This window comes from Lonchura striata, chromosome 28 (assembly GCF_050655825.1).
Source record: "Lonchura striata isolate lonStrDom1 chromosome 28, ASM5065582v1, whole genome shotgun sequence".
Lineage (NCBI taxonomy): Eukaryota > Metazoa > Chordata > Aves > Passeriformes > Estrildidae > Lonchura > Lonchura striata.
In genome coordinates this window covers 2,482,025-2,500,518 of record NC_140730.1, presented here as the reverse complement: position 1 = coordinate 2,500,518, position 18,494 = coordinate 2,482,025, and the positions used below count along the sequence as shown (strand labels likewise).

The following is an 18,494-nucleotide window of genomic DNA, read 5'->3' as shown; positions in this document are numbered from 1 at the left end:
CCCAACCCTTGGGCTGCTGGCGGCCACCGCGGGGCCCCGGTGGGGACAGGATGTGACCGGGGGCGCTGGGGCACCCCGGGGTGGGCTTGGAGCTGGTGCCGGGAAAAGCTGAGCCCTCCCAGCTCGTGCAGCTGGGGACTGTCCCCAAGCCGGGGCTCTGGGGTGTCCCGAGTGGCAGCTGCCAGCCCAGGAGGGTCCTTGGTCACATCGGGTGACACCACCACAAATGAGCCCCGGGACCAGCTGGGGGGCGGCAGAACTGAGCCCCAGCTGGTGCCAGTAAAGTCTGAGTGGTTCCAGGTGCTCCGGAGCGATTCGGGCTGCAGAGGTGCCTCCACCCTATAAAAATGCTCCCTCCCACCGCACACCCCACGCTTAATTTGGGGCTGCTGGGGGGGGGGATTTTGTCCCTGGCAGGGTCCCAGCCATGGCAGGTTTGGGGGCCACCCCACGCACAAAGAAACCCTCGAGAGAGGAGCAGGGGCTCTCCACCCCGAGGGCTGCGGCTCGTGGTCGGGCCAAGAGCCGGCAGAGAGAGGGGGAGCAGGGGGAGCGCGTCCCGCGGGGGTGGGCGCGGGTGCCCACCTCCCCCACCACGCCCGGGACGGGGCGGCTGGTCCGGCGGGGAGCCGAGGAGAGCCCCGGCCCCGGGGGGAGCGGTGAGCGCGTCCCTGCCCGGGGAAATCCCTGCGCGGGGCAGCGGGGGCTGCCCTGGCCGTGCTGACGGGACCCCTCTGCCCCACAGACCCTGCGAGACCCCCAGCACCGCCCTGCGCCGGGGGCTCCTATTTCTCGGGGCTCCCCGAGGTTGAGCATCAGGACCCTGCTGTCCCTGCGGCCCCCAGCCTGTGAGTGTGTGTGCGGGGGTCCCCATAGCCCCCCAATAGGTGTGTGGGGGGGTCTATCAGCCCCCCCAGCACCACTGAGCCTCTGCTTCCCCCTCCAGGCCGAGCCCCCTGACCCCTGCGAGGGACGGGCCCCGGAAGGTGCGGAGGAAGCTGCAGCACACGCTGGTCCTGGAGCTGGTGAGCTGGGGGGGGGTCTGGGGGGCTCTGCAGCGCCCGGGGCTGGGGGCTGACCCCGTTCCCTGTCCCCAGGATGGGATCCTGCTCTACTCCTCCCTCCTCGCCCACGGGCAGAAGGATGCCACGGCCACCTTCACCACGGATTTCCAGGCGAGCTCCTACAAGGTGGGTGCCCCGGAGGTGGGACGGTGGCTGTTGAGTCTGGGGGGGTTGGGGAGCTGTGATTTGGGGCTGTGGATGATGATGTGGCTCTTCACTGCCACCCCATGTGGCCTCTGTGCCAATGTCCCTTGTGGCCGAAGGGGAAGGAGCTCCAAAATCCCATTGGTGAGGGGGTGAGGGATCCTGAACCCCCCTGGGGGCTCCCCTTGCTGTCACAATGGGGTGCTGGAGGTTTTCCAAGATGCTGTTCCCTCCCAGGTCCACGTGAAGCTGCGTCCACACGTGCAGGAGTTCTTGGAGAGCCTTTCCAAGACCTACGAGGTACCCAGAGCCCCCCCAGGCTCTGTGGGGTGACCCCTGGGGGGTTGGGGGGACTCGAGCAGCCCACGCAGGGACCTCCACCCTCTCTCTGCCAGATCATCGTCTACACCACTGCGAAGAAGGACTATGCCAAGAAGCTCCTGGAGGTGCTGGACCCCAAGAAGAAGCTGATCAGGTGATGGTGCTGCCCTGCTGGGGACCCCCGGTGTGGCAGGGCGGGGTCCCCACGGCTCTGTCTCCCTGCCAGGCACTGCCTCTCCCAGTCGGATTGTGTCTGCTCCCAGGGCTGCTACTGGAAGGACCTGACCTGCCTGGGCAGGGACCTGGCCAAGGTGGTGGCCCTGGACCACACCATGCAGGGCTTCCCTGCCCAGGTAGGGCAGCGCTGCTCCGGGGGGATTTGTCCCGGTCCCCGTGTTGGGTCCCTGTGTGTCATCCCCACCTTCTCCCTGTCCCCTCCTCAGGCTGCCAACTGGATCCCGGTGCCCCCGTGGTCTGGGGACCCTCAGGATGAGGAGCTGCTGCGCCTCATCCCACTGCTGGGCCAGCTGGGCCAGGCGGTAGGACCGGGGAAGGGACGTGGGGATGGAGATGGGAAAGGGATGTGGGGATGGGGACAGGAAAGGACATGGGGATGGGAAGAGGACATAGGGATAGGGACATGGGGATGGGGACAGGGATGTTGGGATGGGGACAGGGAAGGGGATGTGGGGATGGGGACATGGGGAAAGGGACATGTGGATGGGGACAGGGACGTTGGGATGGAGACAGGGAAGGGACGTGGGGATGAGGAAAGGACATGGGGATGGGGATGTGGGGAAGAGGACAAAAAAGGGATGTGGCGATGGGGACATGGGGATGGGAAAGGGACATTGGGGCGGGAAGGGGACAGGAAATAGGTGCAGGGATGGAGACATTGGGAGGGGGACAGGATGGGGACATGGGGACAGCAAAGGGACAGGCACTCTGGCACAGCCCACCCTACCCCGTTTCTCCCTGTGCAGGAGGACGTGCGCCCCGAGATCCAGCAGCAATTCCAGCCCTGCCAGCTGCCCACTGAGGATTAGGCCGGCCTGGAGGAGCAGGGTGGGGAACAGCTCTGGGAGAAGGCTGGAGAAGCTGTGCTCGGGGGCATCCAGGGCTGGGTGGTTGTGCCAGGACTCTCCCTTGGTGTTTGCAGGATCCCAGCTCATCCCTGGGGGCTGGGGGTGCCCCCCAAGGAGAACTGGGGCCTTTGGAGACAAAGCTCCGTCCTGGCTCCCTCCTCCCCCCCTACTCTGTGAGGTCCAGCCAAGGTTTTTCATTATAAGCTTGGAGAAAGGTCTGGCTCTGCCTCAATTCCCAAAACTCTTCAGCTGAGCAAACACACTGTGCTGGGGATGGCACAGCCAGGGAAGGGGAGGACACAAACCTCCTCCCCGGTGTCCTGGGGCAGTCCAGGGTCCTGGCACGGGGCCGGTGCCCCCGGGAGGGCCCTGGCTGGCAGCTCTCCCTGTGCCATCCGTGCCCAGTGCCGTGGGTGTGCTGCATGCTGGGGCACAGCTGCCACTGTGCCTCTGCCAGTCCCCGTGGGACAGAGCGTCTGGGGCGCAGCCACCCCGGGACCCCTTTTTTAAGGCCTAAAGCTGCTGCTGAGCAGGAATTGGGGACTCTGGAGGGGTTCTGGGCTGGCCTCGGCTGCCTCTGCTCTGGTGGGAGCCACTTGGGCTCGTGGCCGGGCTCCTGCCGTGGCCATGTGGGTGCAGCTGTTTGGGGACACGTCACACACGTCACATCTCGTCCCTCTGTGCCTGGGAAAGGGCACAGGGCTCCCGGCTCCTCTGGGGATGTCTCTGTCCCTGGCAGCGGGGGAGGAGCCACCCCTGCTGTCCCCTGTCCCCTCACACAGCTGGACACGAGTGGGACCATCCCACTCGCTGCTGGGAAGGGAAATCACCGCGGGGGGGACGGCGGCTGGAAAAGCAACAACCGATTTATTTGGGCTCCCCGCTCTGCCCCGGGCTGTCCCTGCAGCCCAGGCCGGTGTCACTGTGTCCTCCTGGCGCGGAGGAGCGTGCGACACATGGGGTACAGCAGTGCCAGCAGCACCAGGCTGCCGCCGGCCAGGACGGCGAGGAGCAGCAGGTCCCTGCGCGGCCCCGCCGGGCTGGGGGAGCCCTCCTCGGGCTGCTGGCACGTGTGGGTGATGTCCTGGAAGGTGTGGCCTGAGGGACACGACGTGCAGTTGTTGGCCAAAGCGCCCTGGCAGGTGTAGCAGGAGGGGTGGCAGCTGGCACAGACGCGGGCGCTGTCCCCAAGGGTGGCACCCCGTGCGCGGCCGTAGTAGCGTGGGGGGCAGTAGGGCAGGCAGGAGCCCTGGTGGGCGTACAGGGAGCGGCCACAGTCTGTGGAGAGAGGCTGGGGTGAGGCCTTGGGGAGCAGAGCATCGTCACTGTCCCCCCACGAAGCCTGGCTCACCCTGGCAGGCTCCCTGCTCGTCCCTCCCGAGACACTCGGCGGTGGCGGTGGCTGCGGAGCGCCTGGCTGGCATGTCCTCGTCCGTGCCGTGCAGGTGCAGGATGAAGCTGCTCAGCTGGCCTGGGGACACGAGGGACAGGGGGCTGCCAGGTGAGGGACATGGGGCTGGAAGCTCTGGGGGTGTCCCGCTCCCAGCCCTGTGCTGGCCAGGGAGCCCCTCAAACATCAGAGGGCTTGTGGCCAGGAAGGAGAAATCAAATTGCCCATCCACAGGGTGGGGGAAGGAAGCGTGACCAAGCACAGGGTGCTGACCCCAGTAAAATTGAGGTTCCTTCTCCACGGGGCACCCACCTCTGTTCTGGGCATCACCCCTGTTCTCCAGCTGGAGGGTCCAGATCCCCTTGGGGTTCTCATCCCAGAAGTGCGTGGACATGAAGGTCCAGTCCTTGTAGCCGTCCTGGCTGGTGTCGTAGGGGCTGGAGGAGGAGAGCAGAGCTGAGAGTGCCAGCCCAGGGGCCTGCAGGGGCAGGGTGTGACCTGAAGGGTCACCCCGTGCTTGCTCCCTGGGCACTCCCAAATGGCAGGGCTGCAGAGGAGTTTTGGGTCCACTGAACCCTTTTTTGGGAGTCTGCTGGCCCTGGGGAAGCTGTGGGAGCCCCTCTGTCCTTACCGCACCGTCACCAGCGTGGACGTGGTCCCCATGGGGCTGCTCAGAGCCACCACCAGGTCCCCCCTGCGGCTGTAGCTCAGGGACAGCTGCACCTGGACGTGCTCCAGTGAGCGGATGCTCTTGGAGCAGGAGGAGGCATCCGTGGAGATGGTGAGCCTGGAGCCGATGTCCCTGTCGAGGACACGCTGCAGGTGAGGACATTCCCTCCCCCTGCCACCGGGGCTCCAAGCACAGCACAGCCCGTGCAGCACAGATCACTTTTTGAGCCCCTGTGCTTGTGGTGGGCACAGCAAATCCTCGTGGGAGGCTGGACCTGGGCTCGCTGTCCCTTACCTGGGCACCTGCACGGCCTGGACCGAACATTTCTGCTGGGGCCGCGTCCCCGTCCACGTGGAGGCCGCCTGCACCAGCAGCCCCGCGTCCAGCAGCCCGTAGCCGTAGTAGTGGCTCACTGGGACGCCGGTGCCACCCAAGAGAGGGACCCGTGAGCCCCTGGGTGCCACCGGGGCCTGCTGGAAGGTGTTGGAGGGGCGCTGCACTCACCCCTGCGCCCGGCACCGTTCTCAGCCCAGTCCTCTGCCTGCAGGTGAGCGGGTCTGGAGGCCCTGATGATCAGGTGCTGCAGGTCCCGCCAGCTCAGGGCTGGGCTGGAAGCAAGCAGGATGCAGGACAGAGGTCTGGGTTAGTTTTTCATGGGGAGATTTGGTTCTTCTGGCAGGGGTAGAGCAACTCTCAGCCCAAGCTGATCCCCCCCCATGACCTCCTTTGGTGCCAAAATAGGAGCGAAGAGCTCCAGAGGACAACCCTCCTGCTCTCCCATGGCCCTGGGGGGAGCCACAGCTCTGCACCCCAACCTTCCTGCTTCCCCTCCCCTTTCTCATCCCTGGGTAGTGTCCCCATGTCTCGGTGTCACCTACTTGGCCTCCAGCGCCAGGGCCACCATGCCCGCGGCCAGCGGGGCCGAGGCGGAGGTGCCGGTGTGTTTGTCTGTGCAGCGGTGGTGCAGGTCAGTGGTCACCTGGGGGGACAGCGGGGTCTCAGGACTCTTTCCAAAAAAGCTGCCTGCACTTGGGGACCTTCATTAAATTCTCCTTTTGGGACACGGACGCCGAGCTGAGGCGGGCTGGGACCAGCCCGGTGCTGGGCTCGGCGGCCGGCGCGGAGCTGCTGCTGTGGCAGAGCTGTTGTGACACTCACGATCTGCACCTCGCTGGTGGCCCTGCTGCTGTAGGTGGTGGTGAGGATGGCGGGGCAGCTCTCGCTGTAGCGGGGCCGCTGCCCGTCCGCCAGGACGCTGCCCACCGACACCGTGTAGATGCTGTTGGTGTACCCGTCGCAGTTGCAGTTGTCGTAGTTGGTGCCGCCGTTGCCCGAGGCCCAGATGAAGATGGAGCCGAGCCCACCCCGTCCCTGTTGAAGAGCAGAGGGGGGTCAGCAGGTTGTCCTCGTGTCCCTGTGGCCCTCAAGGCCAGGGCTGGGCTTACCTGGACGACCCCTCTGTGGAAAGCGGCCGCAGCCAGGACTCCGGGCCCGTCCACCGTCCTGCCATCGTCCTCGGGGCCCCAGCTGGCGCTGTAGATGTGGATGTACTGGGGCTGCAGGCCCAGGGCCTGGGCCTCCACCATGTCCGTGATGGAGCCGTCCAGCATCCGCACGCCTGAGGGAGGCACCGGGCAGCCGTGGAGGGGACGGGAGCCACGCACGAGCCACACCAAGGGCAGGGCCTGGAGCTTTCAGTGCCCCTGCCCTAAGGAGATCAGGCCCCCTCGTGTCTGTGCCCTTCCCAAAGCTCCTCATTAAGCCTTTTTTCATTAAGCACAGGGAGTGCTCCTGGTGTTTAACCCCCCCTTTGCCACCTTCACTTCCACAGAGGAGCCTGAGCCTGCCCTGCTGGTCTTGGGCTGAGCATCAAAGCCTTGGCAGCACCGAGCCTGATGTGGGGCAGCAGCCACCCTTGTAAAGCCCAGAGCAGCCCCACCTGGGCTCCTGCATCCTCACAGGGGGCTGGAGATGATTTCCAGCTTCTCTCACAGAGGAGCAACATCTTACCTCCAATTTTGGCATTGTAGGCGACGCCAGCACCGCAGATTCCATTGTTGGCCACGGCTGCCACTTCCCCCGCGCAGCGTGTCCCGTGCCTGGGGGGACAGAGTGACCCTGAGAGGGGTGGGGGGCCTGGGACAGCCCCAGGGCTGACCCCCCCAGTGTGGGGAGCTGGGCAGAACCCACCAGTTCTTGTCGCTGTCGCTGTACCGGGGCTGGGGGTCGGGGTCGTTGCTGTTGAAGTCGTAACTGGCCAGCGGGTCCTGTTACACGGCGAGGCAGCGGCGTGAGGGCCCGGGCAGGGCTGTGGCAGCTTGGCACAGGCTCCTGGCACCCAGCCCGGCGCTGGCACCGCCGAGGGACCCGCCTGCCAGCCCAGGGGACAGCGGGGCCCCTTCGTGCCCAGCTGTGCTGGGAGCTAAACCGAGACCCGAGAGGGAAGGGAGCTGGGGAAGGGGCTCAGCCCGGGGAAAAGGAGGAGCAGGGGGAAGCTTCTGGTTCTGTACCAGTCCCTGGCAGGAGGGGACAGTCATGGGGGTCAGGCCCAGGGGACAACGGCACAGGAGGGAACAGCCTCAGGCTGTGCCTGGTGGGACATCAGCAGGAATTTCCCCATGGGAAAGGTGGGCAGGCCTTGGCAGGGGCTGCCCCGGGAGGTTTGGAGTGCCTGGAGGTGGCACTGGGTGCTCTGGGCTGGTGAGAAGGTGGGCACAGGTTGGACTCGATGATTCTGAAGCCCTTTTCCAGCCTCGGTGGCTCTGGGGTGGTGCAGGAGGGGCTGGAAGCAGCACAGCTTTGCTGAGGGTGACCCTCGCTGGCCACACAGCCCCGGGAGAGGAGCCACGGCACAGTTCCACACCACCAGGGCTGCTTTTCCTTCTTGGGAGGGTTTGCCCACCACGCTGCCTTTGCAGCTTGCTGCAATCACACCTCTGGGGGCTCCTCTGCGTGGGCACGTCAGAACATTTCAAACCCAGTGTGAAATTGTACCATGGGAGGCTCCAAACCCTGGATCCAGCCCCGGAGGGGCCAAATTCCCACCGGGAATGCTGGAGGTGGGCTGACAGCATCGACCCCACCCTCCCTGGAGGAGCAGCTCCTGGACCCCCCCATAATTACGTAGTTGGCGGCCAGGTCGGGGTGATCCTTCTCCAGCCCATCGTCCAGGACAGTCAGCACCACGCCCAGCCCCGTGTAGCCTCTGCTCCACGCCGTGAGGATGTTCAGGTCGGGATGGACGTCGTTGTTCTGGAAAACAGATTAACTCCGATCGGGGTCACCTGCGGGAGTGCTGCTGCCTCAGCACTGCCGGCATTAGCCGGGATCATGTCCGGGTGGGGCGCTGGGAAGGGCACGGCCAGCGGGCACGGAGGGACCCTGCCCCTCTGCCCGGCCCTGGGGGCATTTCTGGGTGCTGTTCCCAGTCTGGGGTGCTGTGCCCAGCTCTGGGTGCTGTGCCCCGTCTAGGGTGCTGTGCCAAATTTAGGGTGCTGCGACCAGTTCTGGGGCACTGTGCCCAGTCTGGGGTGCTGTGCTCAATTTAGGGTGCTGTTCCCAGCTCTGGGGTGCTGTTCCCAGTTCTGGGGTGCTGTGCCCAGTCTGGGGTGCTGTGCCCAGTTCCGGGGTGCTGTGCCCAATTTAGGGCGCTGTGCCCAGTTCTGGGGTGCTGTGCCCAGTTCTGGGGTGCTGTGCCCAGCTCTGGGCTCCTCGGGACGTGCAGCTCCCAGAGGGGTCCAGTGCAGGGTCACAAGGCTGAGGAAGGGATTGGAACACCCTGACAAAGAAAAGCTGAGGGAGCTGGGGCTGTTCAGCCTTGAGAGGGGCCCTCAGCCCCGGGTGTCCCTGGCTGCTGCCCTGGGAGGGCTCAGGGCAGGGCCAGACTCGCCCTGGGGACCAGAAATGGCACCAGAGGAAGGGGCAGGGAGTGATCCCAGGAATTCCCCTGCACAGGAGGAAGAATTCCTTCAGTGTGCAGCACCTGAGCCCTGAACAGAGGCCAGAGGGGCTGTGGGGTTTCCCTCCCTGGGGATATCCCAGAGCAATCCAGACCCAATCCTGTGCCTCTGGGATGGTGCTGAGCAGGGAGGGGGCTCTGGATGTGCCGCTGCTCCCCTCCATCCCGCGACTGGGGTGGGGATGAGGAGGGGAAGCAGCCGGCTCTCACCATGTACCACTGCTTGGGGAACCAGGGGTCGGTGGGCACCACGCCCGCGCCTCTCTTGGAGCGTCTCTTCAGCGTCTGCTGCTCGAACCACAGGACCTGGGCGGGGAGCAGCGCTGTGAGCGCCCGGCCGTGCCTGCCCACAGCTGTCCCCTGGCACCCCGGGCCTTCCTCCCTACCTGGGGGTCCCTGGCGAGCCGCATGTGCCACCCCCAGTGCCGGCTCAGGGCTCTCTGCCGGCTGCCGCGGTGGCTGAAGTGGTGGAAGGGCTCTCCCTCCATCACCTGCGGGCACAAAGAGCTGCTCGGAGGGTGGATTGAACACCAGCAGGATGGGCAGAGTGTCCCCAGGGTGGATTGAACGCCAGCAGGACGGGCAGAAAGTGTCCCCAGGGTGGATTGAACACCAGTAGGACGGGCAGAAAGTGTCCCCAGGGTGGATTGAACACCAGCAGGACGGGCCAAAAGTGTCCCCAGGGTGGATTGAACACCAGCAGGACAGGCCGAAAGTGTCCCCAGGGTGGATTGAACACCAGCAGGACGGGCCAAAAGTGTCCCCAGGGTGGATTGAACACCAGCAGGACGGGCAGAGTGTCCCCAGGGTGGATTGAATGCCAGCAGGACGGGCCAAAAGTGTCCCTTGGGAACAGCGTGGAGTCCTGGGGAGGGGCTGGGTGCCTCGGGGGTCCCTCGCTCACCCCTGCACGCTCAGGGGCCGTTTGCTCTGAGGCTGGGGGGACCCTGGCACGGAATTCCCAGATTCCCAGGGAGCCTTGGAGGGGAAGTGTTGAGCAAGTGTTGGATGGGGCTTGGAGTGACCAGGCCTAATGGAAGACATCCCTGCCCACGGGACAAGCGGAGGGGACGAACAGAGGCAGCACCGGGCCAAGGGCACACGGGGTGGGCTGGGCCCGCCTTCCCCGCCCAGGCCGCACCTGGCCCCGGTAGAGCAACCCGTGCCGGCGGGCCAGAGCCCGGGCGTCCCTCAGCCCCGGCGCCACCCGCACGGCCCAGCTGCTGAGATACACTCGGGGCTTGGCGGGGCCCGGAGGGGCGGCGGCGGCCACCGGGAGCAGCACCGGGAGCAGCACCGGGACAAGAACCGGGACAAGAACCGGGAGCAGCGCCGGGCCGGGCCGGGCCGCGCCGCCATGAGGCCGCGCTGCCATGGCAACGGCGTCGGCCACGCCCCCCGCACGGCCGCGCCTCATTGGCCCGCTGCTCCCCGCCCCGCCCTCCCATTGGCCACGCCCTCCGCTGAGCCCCGCCCCCTGGCGCTGGCCACGCCCCCAGCGGAGCGCTCGCCGGGCCGGGGTCGCACCGGGGCCGCTCCGGGGCCGCCGCCGCTTCAGCGCCGCCGCCGCCATGGGCTCCGTGCAGCAGCGCCTGGAGCGCTTCCTCTACAGCCCCGGCCCCATCGGCGACCTGCTGGCTCGGCTGGAAGCCCGTACCGGCGTCCAACGGCTTTACCTGGCCACAGGTGCGACCGGTACCGCGGGGCCTCCCCGGTTCTCCCCGGTTCTGTCCCCTTCTCCCCCGTATCGTGGGGCGCCTTGGCAGCTGCTCACCGTGGCTCTGGGCTCAGCACGGGGGCACGGGGAGGGCAGGCAGGACCGCGCTGGTTTGGGGGTGCGGAGGGGGTGGGGGTACCGGGGGTGACATCGCTGTCACCGCGCTGCCCTCGCCTTCCGCCGGCACCGAATCCCGGAATCCTAAAGCGTGCAGGGTCCGGGTGTCAGAGAGACCCTCGAGACCCCTGGCCTGACGGGGGGGGTCCCCATTCTGGGTGAGCCCCCAGATCGTGGTGGGTCAGATGGGGCACTGGGGATGGCAGCTCGTCCCCGTGTCCCACCGGTGGGACCGTGCGGATCCGGCCTTTAACCGGATCCCTGTTGTTCATTAATGAGGAACCAGCCGGGTTCTCCCCGGGGATCCTCCTCCTGGCACGCCGTGCCCCCTCTCCTCTGACCCTCGGCCCTGTGCCCTCTGTGCCAGCTTGAACTGGCCTCGTCCACGTGCTCCAGTTTGAGATTTGGTGCCACTCAGGCATTTTCCAAGCAAAACAATCCTGGGGATTTGCTCAGGCTCAGCCGTGATGGACTTTGGGGGTAGAACAAGAGTGGCCCCACCAAAAAGGGATGGTTCTGCATTCTGGGTCCCTGTCCTGGAAAGGAGAAGCTGTTGCTGAACTAAAAATTCCCGATTTCTCCCTCTCGTAGCTCCCTAATTTGTGTTTGAGACTTTGGGCTGGGGTTTGGAGCAACCTCTGGGCAGCACCACCTCCGGCTGCCTCAGCAAAACCTTCCCTGGGTTTTTGCTGTTACATAAATTTCTCTGGGAGTTTAAATCCTGCGAAATCCCTTCTAAGGCTCTTGGGGAGTGAAACCCAGCACTGCCTGGACCTGCCTGCCCTCCTTGGAGGGAGGTTTGGGATTGCTCCAAAGCCACGTTGCTCCTGCCCAGTGTCCCAGGAAAGACCCGGAGCTGTGGGTGCCCCGGAGCTCAGGCCAGGAATGCTGCAGGGAGCAGAGCTGGGATAATCCTCCCTCAACACCCCAGCAAGGACTTTAATTCACCAGCACAGTCAGGTTAATTCCCAGCTTTTTCCTGCTGCTGGAGGACTTTGTTCCGGTGGGACACACAAAATGCTCCATCCCGAGTATCCCAGAGGTTTTCCTGCCCAAAAGCTCCGTGTCCCACCTTCCCCAGCCACGCTTTTCCCCAGCTCCTCTGCAGCCTCCTGCGAGCGTCCGGGGCGCTGGGCAGGCTCCAGCCGCCGACGGCTCAAATTTTAATTGAGCCAGCTAATTGAGCGGCAGGGCAGCGGGATCGGATTGCCGCTCCCAGGGCGGCCAAGCCTTCCTCTGCCGGGCTGCTCGGCCACGGGGAGCGGGGCTCGTCCTTGAGCCGGAGCTCTGGGAATGCCCAGCGGCTCCGGGCCCCGCCGGGGAACCGAGCGGAGCCAAGCGGAGCCTTGACTTTGGACCATGGGCGTGTAGTCAGCGTCTCCTGCCGCCCTGGCTCTGCTCCAGGGGTGAAAGTGCTGCGAGATTGGGGTGGTGAAGTCCCATCGCAGCCCCATCGCAGCCCCATCCCAGCCCCATCCCAGCCCAATCCCAGCCCCATCCCAGCCCAATCCCAGCCCCATCGCAGCCCCATCCCAGCCCCATCCCAACCCCATCCCATCACAGCCCCATCCCATCCCAGCCCCATCCCAGCCCCATCCCAGCCCCATCCCAACCCCATCCCAGCCCCATCCCAATCCCATCCCAATCCCATCCCAATCCCATCCCAGCCCCATCCCAGCTCCATCCCAATCCCATCCCAATCCCATCCCAGCCCCATCCCAGCCCCATCGCAGCCCCATCCCAGCCCCATCCCAGCCCCATCCCAGCCCAATCCCATCGCAGCCCCATCCCAATCCTATCCCAGCCCCATCCCAGCCCCATCCCACCCCCATCCCAGCCCCATCCCAGTCCCATCCCAATCCCATCCCAATCCCATCCCAGCCCCATCCCACCCCCATCCCAGCCCCATCCCAGCCCCATCCCAATCCCATCCCAGCCCCATCGCAGCCCCATCCCAGCCCCATCCCAGCCCCATCCCAATCCCATCCCAGCCCCATCGCAGCCCCATCCCAGCCCCATCCCAGCCCCATCCCAATCCCATCCCAGCCCCATCCCAGCCCCATCGCAGCCCCATCCCAGCCCCATCCCAGCCCCATCCCAGCCCCATCCCAGCCAGGGGAGGGGGTCGCGGCTCCCTCGGGGAGGAGCAGCCTCCCCCGTGCCTCGTTCCATCCAGCACCTCCGCGACGTGGAATTAACCCGGCGTGGCTTTCACCCCCTGGCACACGCCCGTGCCTGCTCTGGGATGAGAATCCCGCTCAGGAGACCGAGCGGGGTCTCCCCCGGTGGCAGCAGGCTCCCGAGCATCCCCTGTGCCCCGCAGGCTCCCTGGCTTTCCTGGGGCTGTACCTCATGTTCGGCTACGGCGCTTCCCTGCTCTGCAATGTCATCGGCTTCGTCTACCCCGCCTACCTCTCGTAAGTACCTGTGCCGCACCTGCAGAGCGTGCCCTGCCCTTCGCTGAGCTCTCCCTGCTCAGCCAGGAGGCGATTATTGCTGGGAAGCTCTTGAGACCTTCCTGGAGAGGCTGGGACCGTGCCAGCCCAGAGCAGCCAGTGGGCAGGTTCCCTCCGGGCTGGGGGGTTTGGGAAGGTGGAGCCCAGCCCGGGACTGCAGCAGCCGTGTCCTTCCTTCCTTGTTTCTTTCCTTGTTTCCTTCCTTCCTTCCTTCCTTGTTTCCTTCCTTCCTTGCTTCCTTCCTTGTTTCCTTGTTTCCTTCCTTCTTTCCTTCCTTGCTTCCTTCCTTCCTTGTTTCCTTGTTTCCTTCCTTCCTTCCTTCTTTCTTTCCTTCCTTCCTTGTTTCCTTGTTTCCTTGATTCCTTCCTTCCTTCCTTCCTTGTTTTCTTCCTTCCTTTCTTCCTTGTTTCGTTGATTCCTTCCTTCTTTCCTTGATTCATTCCTTCCTTCCTTGTTTCCTTCCTTGCTTCCTTCCTTCTTTCCTTGTTTTCTTCCTTCCTTGTTTCCTTCCTTGTTTCCTTGTTTCATTCCTTCCTTGTTTCCTTCTTTCCTTGTTTCTTACATTGTTCCCTTGTTTCCTTCCTTCTTTCCTTGTTTCCTTCCTTGTTTCCTTGTTTCATTCTTTCCTTCCTTGTTTCCTTCCTTGTTTCCTTCCTTGTCCTTCCTCAGCATCAAAGCCATCGAGAGCAACAGCAAGGAGGATGACACCATGTGGCTCACCTACTGGGTGGTCTACGGCGTCTTCAGCATCGCCGAGTTCTTCTCCGACCTCTTCCTCTACTGGTTCCCCTTCTACTACGCCGGGAAGGTAACGGCCGTGCCACGGCGGCATCGCTCACATTATCAATACAGTCAACCAAAAAGAATGATAACCAGAAGTATTTTGCAGACTTAGCAAAAGTACAGGTCAGAGAGTATTCAAGAAGACTGATTCATTCAATTCAAAAGTATCTAACATTTATCCAAAGCTCCTTAGAGTGCAAGATGAAGCAAGTCCCAAAAAGTGAGAGGTTACTTTGGAAAACTCATGAATAGTACTTGGGGTTTTAGAGGTTTGGAAAAGGACAAATAAAATTTCTGGTTTTGGAAGGCATGAAGAAAAAGCCTGTGGGGGAAAAAAAAAAAATGAATGCAGTTTCAGTTCCTGGTAAAATAAAGAAGCAAGAAAACAAACCAAAATTATAATATAGCTATTTGCAAAATATTAATGAGCTGCAATGGAATCATCATGAAGAGTTGTGCAATCAGTCAGTATGGGCTGTTAGTGACTTAGCACGTGGCAAGGCCTGAGGGGATGGGAGAGGAGAGAGACAAGAGGATGCTCCAGGAGATGGGGGGAGTTCCAAGAGGGGGGAAGATCCAAGAGAGCCTCTGGCCCCTCAGAGACCCCTTATCAGGGGGCTTCAAGGTGGGCTGGAACAAGATTTAGGCCAATGGGGTCACAGACACCTGATGTTTCAGGTGTGGGGTGAACTGTACATTTTGGGGGTTGAAATGGAATAATCCATTTGACTTTTGGACTTATCTGTAGGTAAGGGTATTGTCCAATGTAAGGAGGATTGTTTTCATCCTGGCCGTATTATCGTAAATCTTTTGCCAGGCAATTATATTTATTCATCCTTCCCAACAGGTGTCCAAAGAGGCTCCCTGAAACAGAGGCTAGATGGTGTTAAAGGAATAAAGTGGGGATTTATTAAAAATCTTTCGCAGGATACACCTTGGGCAGTGTGAGAGCCCGGCCGTGGCTACACCCAGGATGGACCCGCCGGGTCATGGGTTTTCACACTTTCTAAGTTTTGGTCCATTTTGAGCTTAATTGTCCAATTCCAGCTCTGGGTTATGCAGTCCCACGCTCCCAAGTTTGCTCTCCTAAATTTGCTGCTGTCGATGCTTTTTGGCCTGAAGCTGCAGCAGCATCCTTGGTTCTGGGGCTGGAAAAGGACTGTGGGCCTGAGCTGTGAGAACTGGCTATGAAGCCCAGAGTTATAAACTAATGCAGTACAGAACCTGGAATATGTGAAAACTGGAATTTGAGGCGTCAGAGGGGCCGCAGCCAGCTCAGATCCCGGGGGACTCCAGTGAGCTCCAGCTTTGGGTGCTGCTGGGTGGCCCCGGAGCCACTGAGCCCCTGCTGTGCCCGCAGTGCCTGTTCCTGGTGTGGTGCATGGCCCCAGTGCCCTGGAACGGCTCCCAGCTCATCTACCACAGCATCATCCGGCCCTTCTTCCTCAAGCACCACCGCGCCGTGGACAACATGATGGGTGACATCGGCACCAAGGCTCTGGACGCCGCCTCCAGCGTCACCCGAGAAGGTAACTCCGGTGGCCCACCCGGTCCCTCCCTCCCTCCTGCTCCGTGTCCCGGTTTTCCCAGCGAGCTCGTTAATTACCGGCGGGGGATTGATCCCTTCTGGTGCCCGTGGGCCCAGCCCCGTGCCGGGAGCCCCGGGGGTCACGGTGCCCTGTCTAACCTCTCTCTCCTCTCTGCGCTGCGCGGTCCAGTCCTGCAGACTCTGGCCAAGAGCAGAGCCCGGCTGGCGGCCGGGGTGGCCCCGCAGCCCAGCCTGCCCGTAGGTACCGAGCGGGGCCCGGGCCGGGTCCCGTGTCCGCCGTGGCACCGCCCAAAACCCGCTCTGTTCCCGCACAACCGGCCCGTTCTCCCGTGGCGTGCGTAGGGCAGGCGCTCCCCTCCCGCTTCTCCGTAGCCAGAGCCCGTCCGTGCGTCCATCCGCGTGTCCATCCGTCTGTCCATCCCCGTGCCCGCGGTTCCCCCAGCGCTGCTGCTCGCCCGGGGCTCCGCGGCGGGACCGGCTGTCACCGCCGTGCCCAGCGGGACGGGGAGGGAGCGGGACGGTGACGCGGGGCCGGGCAGTGCCCCAGGACACCGGGCACTGCCCCGGGGCCGGGCACTAACGCCAGCCGTGTCTCCGCAGGCATCAAAGCACCCCTGAACCTGACAGAGTTAGTGCAGAAGGCGAAGTGAGAGGGGCACCGGGGCCATTGGTACCGGCACTACAGCGCCGGTACGGGCATCAGTACCGGCACCAGCGGCCCCAGTACCGGCACCGTGCTCCCAGTACTGGTACCGGCATCCTCCGTTCTGGCACCGAAGTTCCCCGGTACCGGCACCGTGCTCCCGGTATTGGTACCGGCATCCTCCGTTCTGGCACCGAAGTTCCCCATACAGATGCCGGTACCGGCACCATACTCCCGGTATTGGTACCGGCATCCTCCGTTCTGGCACCGAAGTTCCCCGGTACCGACACCGTGCTCCCTGTACTGGTACCGGCATCCTCCATTCTGGCACCGAAGTCCCCCCTACCGGCACTACAGACGCCGGTACCGGCACCATACTCCCGGTACTGGTACCGTCATCCTCCGTTCCGGCACCGAAGTTCCCCGGTACGGGTACCGGCAGCATGGCCCTGTTACCGGTACCGGCCAGCCCGGGATCCCGAATTTCTCCAGTCCGAGTCCGTTGTCCCCCAGCCCCCCAATAAACCCCGGTGCCCACCGAGCGCCGCTCCCGTCCCGCGCGTTCCGTGACCCCGCGCGGCGCCTTTAAGAGCGGCAGGGGGCGGGGCTTAGGGCAGGGGGCGGGGCTGTCTCAGTGACGTCACGGGGCGTGGCGGAAGTGCGGCCGGGGTCCGTCCGTCTGTCCGTGTGTCCGTCCGTCTGCGCTCCCGGGGGTCGGTCTGTCCGCTGGGGGGACCGGGGGGGCTCTGACGGTGTGTCCGGGGGGCGGAGGGGGCCGGTTTGTCCGTGCGGGGGTGGGGCTCTGCCTGTCTGTCTGTCTGCCTGTCTGTCTGTCTGTCTGTCCGGGGGCGGGGGCAAGGAGGGGTCTATCCGTCTGTCTGTCCGTCCAAAGGGCGGGGTGGGGGACTCTGTCCGTCTGGGGGGAAGGGAGTGAGTCTGTCTGGGGGGGGGGGGCAGCAGAAGGGATCTGTGTGTCTGTTGGGAGGCAGGTTTGGTGTCTGTCTGTCTGTCTGTCCGGAGGGGAAGGTTTGGGGGGGTTCTGTTTGTCCTTCCAGGGTTACAGTGAGGGGGCTCTGCTCCGTCTGTCTGTCCAAAGGGCAGCACAGGGGGTCTGTCCGTCTTGGGGGGACAGAAAAGGGGAGGTGTCTGTCTGTCTGCTTGTCTGTCTGTCTGTCCGTCTGTCCGGAGGGGAAGGTTTGGGGGGGTTCTGTTTGTCCTTCCGGGGTTACAGTGAGGGGGCTCTGGTCCGTCTGTCTGTCCAAACAGCAGGATAAGGGGGTCTGTCCGCCTTGGGGGGACAGAAAAGGGGAGGTGTCCGTCTGTCCGTCTGTCTGTCCGTCCGGGGGTGGGGGCACCGCCGCACCCTCACCTCCCCGCTCCGCAGCGTCTCCCCCATGAGCCTCCCCCGGGATGAGCTCCAGGGCCAAGCGGGTGCTGCTCACCCGCCCTGAGCCCCCCAGCGCGGAGCAGATCCTGGCCGACGTGCAGGGCTCGCACCCCTCCGACCCCGTGTTCGTCCTCCCCGCCGAGCCCCCCCAGGAGCCCGGCCCCGCTCCAGGTGAGCCCCCGCTGGGCAAGGGGCGGCCGCGGGGACCCCCCGAGCCCCGCTGAGCCCCGGCCCTGCCCGCCAGGCTGCCCCGAGCCCGCGGAGCGGGAGCGGCTGTACCGGCAGATCCGCTCCTACGTGGCCATGAACCAGCGGCTGCAGCAATCCCGGGAGCAGCTGCGGGAGCGGCGCCGGGAGCTGCAGAGGGTCGGGGAGGAGCTGGACCGCGGCATCGCCGAGATGAGGCACAAAGCGTTCTGAGGAAGCCTGCTGGGCGCCTCGGGACACCCCACGCCGTGGTTTCACCTTCCCAAAACCGTTTGCATCGCGAGGATCCGGGTTTGCCGGGGCAGCCCCGGCTGTGCCATCCCAGTGACCTCTTGCCAGGGAGCTCTGCCAGCACGGCGGCACCTTCTTGGTGTTGGGATGAAGGCTTGCACCCCTCCTTCTGCCCCTGAGCCGGCTGCCACGTCCCCCGTGGGTGGCACGTCCTCTGCTCTCTACGACTTTTCCCTCTGGTACGTCCCCGAGGATGACCACGTCGCCTCCCGCATCGCAGGGCGCCTGAGGGAGGAGGGATTTCGGGGCTTCACCGAGCACCAGGACCAAGTGGCCGGGACATCCGTCATCCTGTCGGCCATGGAGGCCATCGAGGCCAGCCGGGTGGCCATCCTGCTGCTCTCGGCCAAGTCCGTGGGCGACCGGTGGTGCCAGCGCGTGTCCCAGTGGAACCTGTTCCGCAGTATCCACCAGCGCGGCCCCAGGGTGGTCCCCGTGTGCGTGGGGGTGACCAGAGCCGAGGTGCCCGCGTTCCTGCAGCACCTCGTCCCGCTGGAATACCAGAACGAGTTCTTCTTCCAGCGGCTGCTGGCCAGCCTGAGGGCCCGCCCGAGGAGCGGGCACCGGCGGGTCCCGCCCGGGGGCACGAACTGAGGCACCGCCGGGGCCGGCTCGGCGGCCAGCACCGCCCCACGGTGTGGAAAACTGCCCTGTTTTGCTAATAAAGGTGCTGGCAATGCATCACGCAGCACCGTGGGCTGTCCTAAATCTC

General features: G+C 64.3%; 4 protein-coding genes across 5 annotated transcripts; 3 read left to right on the top strand and 1 right to left on the bottom strand.

Annotated features, from left to right (window-relative positions):
- The first annotated feature begins 241 nt into the window (after positions 1-241).
- LOC146765052 (CTD small phosphatase-like protein 2-B) lies at positions 242-4,444 on the top strand. 2 transcript variants are annotated; one of them, XM_085562219.1, is made up of 9 exons: positions 253-659; positions 746-848; positions 947-1,025; positions 1,098-1,190; positions 1,446-1,508; positions 1,604-1,683; positions 1,756-1,882; positions 1,973-2,068; positions 2,513-2,712. In XM_085562219.1, exons 1-9 carry the CDS (start codon positions 428-430, stop codon positions 2,573-2,575), a joined length of 936 nt encoding a protein of 311 aa, XP_085418345.1. In that variant the 5' UTR covers positions 253-427; the 3' UTR covers positions 2,576-2,712. The 2 variants fall into 2 exon arrangements, with proteins under 2 accessions (XP_085418344.1, XP_085418345.1); XM_085562218.1 differs by lacking the exon at positions 1,756-1,882 and having other exon boundaries at positions 242-659; positions 2,513-4,444.
- PCSK4 (proprotein convertase subtilisin/kexin type 4) lies at positions 3,463-10,205 on the bottom strand. Its single transcript, XM_077788758.2, has 15 exons — positions 9,774-10,205; positions 9,019-9,123; positions 8,843-8,938; positions 7,798-7,926; positions 6,865-6,941; positions 6,685-6,773; positions 6,120-6,292; positions 5,833-6,045; positions 5,553-5,653; positions 5,179-5,282; positions 4,969-5,086; positions 4,636-4,806; positions 4,317-4,441; positions 3,966-4,085; positions 3,463-3,892 (listed from the first exon to the last, which is right to left on the bottom strand). Exons 1-15 carry the CDS (start codon positions 10,203-10,205, stop codon positions 3,534-3,536), a joined length of 2,412 nt encoding a protein of 803 aa, XP_077644884.2. The 3' UTR covers positions 3,463-3,533.
- REEP6 (receptor accessory protein 6) lies at positions 10,122-16,438 on the top strand. Its single transcript, XM_021547950.3, has 5 exons — positions 10,122-10,318; positions 12,790-12,883; positions 13,592-13,730; positions 15,066-15,234; positions 15,855-16,438. The coding sequence occupies exons 1-5, from the start codon at positions 10,204-10,206 to the stop codon at positions 15,902-15,904; spliced, it is 567 nt and encodes a 188-aa protein (XP_021403625.1). The 5' UTR covers positions 10,122-10,203; the 3' UTR covers positions 15,905-16,438.
- Positions 16,439-16,548: 110 nt separating this feature from the next.
- C28H19orf25 (chromosome 28 C19orf25 homolog) lies at positions 16,549-18,463 on the top strand. Its single transcript, XM_077788822.2, has 3 exons — positions 16,549-16,610; positions 17,282-17,455; positions 17,529-18,463. Exons 2-3 carry the CDS (start codon positions 17,308-17,310, stop codon positions 17,702-17,704), a joined length of 324 nt encoding a protein of 107 aa, XP_077644948.1. The 5' UTR covers positions 16,549-16,610; positions 17,282-17,307; the 3' UTR covers positions 17,705-18,463.
- The last annotated feature ends 31 nt before the right edge of the window (positions 18,464-18,494 follow it).

What these genes read in the sequence shown, in the direction of transcription:
- LOC146765052 (XM_085562218.1), top strand. Translation starts at nt 428, where the DNA reads ATGGCAGGTTTGGGGGCCACCCCACGCACAAAGAAACCCTCGAGAGAG. An exon ending in CCCCGGCCCCGGGGGGAGCG is followed by an intron (nt 660 to 745) that starts GTGAGCGCGTCC and finishes TCTGCCCCACAG; the next exon opens with ACCCTGCGAGACCCCCAGCA. An exon ending in ACACGCTGGTCCTGGAGCTG is followed by an intron (nt 1,026 to 1,097) that starts GTGAGCTGGGGG and finishes CCCTGTCCCCAG; the next exon opens with GATGGGATCCTGCTCTACTC.
- PCSK4 (XM_077788758.2), bottom strand. Translation starts at nt 10,205, where the DNA reads ATGGCGGCGGCGGCGCTGAAGCGGCGGCGGCCCCGGAGCGGCCCCGGT. An exon ending in GGTTGCTCTACCGGGGCCAG is followed by an intron (nt 9,124 to 9,773) that starts GTGCGGCCTGGG and finishes TTGTGCCCGCAG; the next exon opens with GTGATGGAGGGAGAGCCCTT. An exon ending in GGGTGATGCCCAGAACAGAG is followed by an intron (nt 4,086 to 4,316) that starts GTGGGTGCCCCG and finishes TCGTGTCCCCAG; the next exon opens with GCCAGCTGAGCAGCTTCATC.
- REEP6 (XM_021547950.3), top strand. Translation starts at nt 10,204, where the DNA reads ATGGGCTCCGTGCAGCAGCGCCTGGAGCGCTTCCTCTACAGCCCCGGC. An exon ending in GTCTACCCCGCCTACCTCTC is followed by an intron (nt 12,884 to 13,591) that starts GTAAGTACCTGT and finishes GTCCTTCCTCAG; the next exon opens with CATCAAAGCCATCGAGAGCA. An exon ending in CTCCAGCGTCACCCGAGAAG is followed by an intron (nt 15,235 to 15,854) that starts GTAACTCCGGTG and finishes GTGTCTCCGCAG; the next exon opens with GCATCAAAGCACCCCTGAAC.
- C28H19orf25 (XM_077788822.2), top strand. Translation starts at nt 17,308, where the DNA reads ATGAGCTCCAGGGCCAAGCGGGTGCTGCTCACCCGCCCTGAGCCCCCC. An exon ending in GGAGCCCGGCCCCGCTCCAG is followed by an intron (nt 17,456 to 17,528) that starts GTGAGCCCCCGC and finishes CCTGCCCGCCAG; the next exon opens with GCTGCCCCGAGCCCGCGGAG.